The sequence below is a fragment of the Pezoporus occidentalis genome, unplaced genomic scaffold, assembly GCF_034315485.1.
Source record: "Pezoporus occidentalis ecotype Australia unplaced genomic scaffold, CSIRO_AGI_Poc_V1 ctg185, whole genome shotgun sequence".
Classification (NCBI taxonomy): Eukaryota; Metazoa; Chordata; class Aves; order Psittaciformes; family Psittacidae; genus Pezoporus; species Pezoporus occidentalis.
This window is the reverse complement of record NW_026913693.1, coordinates 2,291,238-2,296,305: the sequence shown is the minus strand read 5'-3', so window position 1 is coordinate 2,296,305 and position 5,068 is coordinate 2,291,238. Positions and strand designations below refer to the sequence as shown.

At 42.4% G+C, this 5,068-nt stretch overlaps 1 protein-coding gene across 1 annotated transcript; it reads left to right on the top strand.

Annotated features, from left to right (window-relative positions):
* The first annotated feature begins 1,983 nt into the window (after positions 1 to 1,983).
* Positions 1,984 to 4,522, top strand: KCNF1 (potassium voltage-gated channel modifier subfamily F member 1). The gene has a single exon (XM_062615905.1). The coding sequence runs from the start codon at positions 2,693 to 2,695 to the stop codon at positions 4,154 to 4,156; it is 1,464 nt and encodes a 487-aa protein (XP_062471889.1). The 5' UTR covers positions 1,984 to 2,692; the 3' UTR covers positions 4,157 to 4,522.
* Positions 4,523 to 5,068: the final 546 nt, after the last annotated feature.

Here is a 5,068-nt window from a genome sequence, read left to right as displayed (position 1 = left end):
TCGAAATGAGTAGGTATCTGAGATGGTTGAATCTGAGGATTTAAACCTAACAAACCTGTTTCCCTGTGCCGATGTAGCCTGACAACATGCTAAACCTAACTTTCCCAGGTCTCGGTTTTGTTCTGCAAGAACCGGCAGTCAGTAATCGCATATGCATTTCCCCTGTGCAAGTATGAGATTTCTATTGGCATCTTAAAATTTATTGTGCTAAAATCAAGCCAAACCATTCCTGTTAGTGGCCAAGGAAGTCCCAGGTGGGTAAATATTGCTGAACCCACAAAACCTCAGTTTTTTCCAGATCTCCAATGTATTTCTCTTTTCTCAATAAGCCTGCAAGTCTCAGTAAACTTACATGTGCTTGGAAGAGAATTCAAGGGGCATCTTGCATTACACTCGCACTATGAAGTAGCCTCAGGAACACCTGAAGGTGACACTGGCCTCCAGAGATTAACAGTGTGATGCAGGTATAGACTAATGGATATTACTCTTTCCCTGGGACTGTCACTGGAATAAAGTGATTAGCCCCTGCAGTTATGTTCCTTGTCCTCCATACTGTTCTGCAGCAAGGATACAAGTAATAGAGCCCAGTCATTTGAAGATTATGGAGCTCTGGTTCATGCATGGCTTATTCCTCTCTGTGAGACTGGCTGACTGGGTGACTATAACAGAGCAGCAAGTGCGCACTTCCCTTGGCTTCAGTTTTTGCATTGTAAATTTGTGCATGGATGTATGTGACAGACAAAGAGAAAGGCCTTTATGTTCCTTTCTTTTATAGGTTCCTTGTAAGTCTTCCTCTATTATGAATTCACCTCATCCTTCTCATACTTTCACTCTCCTCAATTATGCAAGAGCTCAGGGACAAAGAAGGTCATTGGAAGGTCTGGGAAGGGACTGGATCAGTGATTGTGACTCATGGCTTGTGCACCCCCACATATCACGAACTACCTCTAATGGATATTCATAATATATGTGCAGCTATGTGCATACCCCATGTTGCAGTGATGTCTGGTGTACAACCTCTTACTAATCCCCCATAAGTTTCTGGCAAGGCAGTGGAATACAATGTACTTACTCACTTTGGGCGACAGGAGCACCGGGACAGAAGGCACATCAGTGCTCTCACCTTTCTCCCAGAATGGACACAAGCCTAGAGAAGCAGACTATCAGCTGGATTTGCCCTTCCCTATTCCCCTCCACTTAGAAGCTTTTCAGAAGCCAGTAAGTAGAAAAAGATCAAAACCTGATAGTATAGATCATTCTACTATGCCCAGAAACAGTTAACTTGCTAACCATGAGTTTTGCTGGATAAGAGCCCTCAGGATCCACTAAAATGAACTATATCACCTGCATGTAAGGGTCTGGGGAACGAATGTTCACCAAATCCTGGAATTTGGAGAAAACAAAGTTAAAAGGAAATGCTTGTTATTCTGCTTCTACTTGTTAAGAGCTGGATGTAGTGCAAAGCACTATTGCTGGTAAGTAACATTCACCAAGAAATCATCATAGATGTAAGTTACTCAAACCCTCCTTAGGGTCAGTTGACTACAGATCAAGAAAGCATGGCTAACACTGAGGACAAAGTGCTGTGGGAAATGTGCAGAGAGTGCAGGGAAAGCTTTGCTCCATAGTCACCTCGAAATCTTTATGGTCTCTGCTTGGTTCTCAATGACAACAGTATAAATCTGCAGTAACTCAATGTCCTGGCAGGGAATTACTCTAGACTCGCTCCAGTCTCGCTGAGAGCAAGATTTATGTTGTGCATTTATTCCAAAACACAATACTTTTTCCTCTGTCTTCTGCCAGCAGAAGACTATATTTCGGTGTCTTTCTGAACCTCTGAATGATTTTATACACGGTTATGTTTTGTATTTGATTCTTAAAAAAATGTTAAAAGTGCATGGTGGTACAGAAACACATTATTTTACAGCTAGACAGGCGTATAAACAGCTGCGCGTTTTCTGTGTAGCTGGTGCTTTGCTGTGTTTCACCAGAAGAGGGTAGAGTTTGGAAGGGACTCCTCGCAGTCTGGGCTTCCTATTGTGCTGGGAAACAGCAAAGGGAAAACAAGCACAAGTTTCTCCTCTACACACTTGCACCGACTACGTGCAAGAGTCAACAGAAAAACTCGGGAAGACCTTAAAGTAAAAAGAAAACGGACAGAGAAACAAAATTCCAAAGCAGCTTTCTAGGGAATTCTGTGGAATCGAAGCGAGAAACTGCAACACGTTTCTGTGGGCTCACCCTGCTGATTGTCTCTCTGAGAACTGTCACTCACTGCACGTTGCATTAATCAGAGCGCAGGATTTATTTCTCTGCCGTGACTTCCAACCTCTGAATAAATATCACTTTTAGAGAGAGAATGGGACCTGAAAAGACTCTCGAGCACTGAACAGAGGGGTGAGTTTTATTAAATGGTTTCTTCTCTTTCAAATCTGCTGGAGCTTTCTAACATCCTGCTTGCAGGCACAGCAGCCCGATGACTTGTCTTTTCCCTGCAGCTTGTTGCATACCTCACGAGGCTTTCCTGACTGCAGGCTTATTTTTGTAACCTTTCCCACCACAACTGTGTCAATTTAGTAACGTCGGTGATAGAGCTGACTCGCTACCGATTTGCTTTCCTGAGACATTAAAATCACATAGCTTTGAAACTAAACAAGAAGCTGAAAATCAAATAAAACCTGATAGAATTAAAATGGCAGGTGACTCTAGCTTTCCAGATATGGACAGTGACAGATCAGAAAGAAATGAAGAAACTGAGATTGTAGTTAATGTCGGTGGGGTAAGGCAGGTGTTCTACGGAGATAACCTGAATCAATACCCAGAAACACGACTGGCAGAGCTGATCAACTGTTTATCGGGAGGATACGATAGCATATTCTCCCTCTGTGATGACTATGATCCTGGAAAGAGAGAGTTTTACTTTGATAGAGATCCAGATGCTTTCAGATGCATTATTGACGTGTACTACTTTGGGGAAATTCACATGAAGAAAGGGATATGCCCCATATGTTTCAAGAATGAAATGGAATTTTGGAAAGTGGATCTGAAATTTTTGGATGACTGCTGCAAAGCTCATCTAAGTGAAAAAAAGGAGGAACTGGAAGAAATAGCCAGAAGGGTGCAACTGATTCTGGATGACTTAGGAGTGGATGCCTCAGAAAGTCACTGGAAAAGGTGCCAAAAATACATCTGGAAATTTCTGGAGAAGCCAGAGTCGTCCTACCCAGCCCGAGTAATCGCTGTTCTGTCCTTTCTCTTTATTTTGATCTCGTCCATCGTGATGTGTGTGGGGACCATCCCAGACCTCCAGATCGTAGATGCAGAGGGGAACCGTGTAGAGCACCCGACCCTGGATAGCATCGAGACAGCCTGTATAGGCTGGTTTACCATGGAGTATGTGCTGAGGCTGATCTCCTCTCCCAACAAACTTCATTTTGTCTTATCCTTCATGAACATTGTTGATGTGCTAGCAATACTTCCTTTCTATGTCAGCCTGACCTTGACCCACTTGGGAGCCAAGCTCATGGAGCTGAGCAATGTCCAGCAGGCTGTCCAGGCACTGCGCATCATGAGAATCGCAAGGATTTTCAAGCTTGCACGGCACTCCTCGGGGCTCCAGACTCTAACGTATGCCCTGAAACGTAGCTTTAAGGAGCTTGGGCTGCTCCTCATGTACTTAGCTGTTGGAATCTTTGTCTTTTCTGCCCTGGGTTATACCATGGAGCAAAGTCACCCTGAAACTTTATTTAAAAGCATCCCTCAGTCGTTTTGGTGGGCAATCATTACCATGACCACAGTTGGATATGGAGATATATACCCTAAAACAACACTGGGAAAGCTGAATGCTGCCATCAGTTTTCTTTGTGGGGTGATAGCGATTGCCCTTCCCATCCATCCGATCATTAACAACTTTGTCAGGTATTATAACAAACAAAGAGTTTTAGAAACAGCTGCCAAGCATGAATTGGAGCTGATGGAGCTAAACTCAACTGAGGGGAAAGCTACAAGCTCCAAAAGTGAACTAGAGGATCTTGTGAGGGAAGGCAAAGAGGGTCCTTTTTATAGCAGCCGGCTAAAAGTCTCCCACAGTGACACCTTTATTCATCTCCTGTCAGAAGAGAAACACTATAGGACCAGGCTTCAGAGCTGCAAATAAACTGTGAGCTGTTGTCAGCGCTAAGCTATAGATTGGGGCAAGCTGACAATCAACCGTTGAAAAGACTTGCGGGATCTGTCAGAGTTGGGAGTGAGCGCTGCTTTGCTTTTCCAACATGAACATAAATTAACCCATGGTGTCTCCATCAACAGTTGGTAAGACTTTGCTGTGATTTCCCAAAATAAAATAGTAGGACTCCATAGAGATCAGACTGCTTTAAATGAGTGCATTCCAACAGAAAGCATTTGTAACCATTTTAGAGACTGAAAAGTCCTTCCTGATCGGTAAATGTTCAGTGACCTGAATGTGCAGCATTGCCACACCAGAACTCTGTACCTGTGACAATAAAGAACAGCATCATGCAGATTGTGTCTTCCAGGCTGTCTTCAATGCCTTTGCAGCTAGGAGAACTGCTACTTAATAAAAGTAAAGCAGCATCTCACTGGTATTAGATTCAGGTTTACAGTAAAACATTACAAGCAGTTTTAGCCTAGAGGTACTGCAAGTATGAGCAATCAACCATGTGCATAATATTAGAGTCAATGAATGGTGTTATTTTTGTAAAATGTGATTTTGGGCTCAACTTTTTGGAAAGTTATCTGTTCCTCTTTCCAGAAAAAAATGCGATTTTCAATGAGACATTAAGCTGACAGAGATGAGGAACAGAACCAATGTGTTTTAAGGAGCAAATTAAAAAAAAAGAACAGTTCTAGATTTTAATTATAACTAATAATTTATACATGCAGGGATCTTTCAGGAAGGATTTATAAGCAAGTAATTTTTAAAACGTTGTTAGCTCACTGGTTTTTCAATCACTATGAAAGCAAAAGAAGTTTATAGAGGAGTTAAACTGAGCACTTCTAAATCAGAAACTTTAACTCTTTGAAAGTAAGTGTAAAAAATGTTTCAACC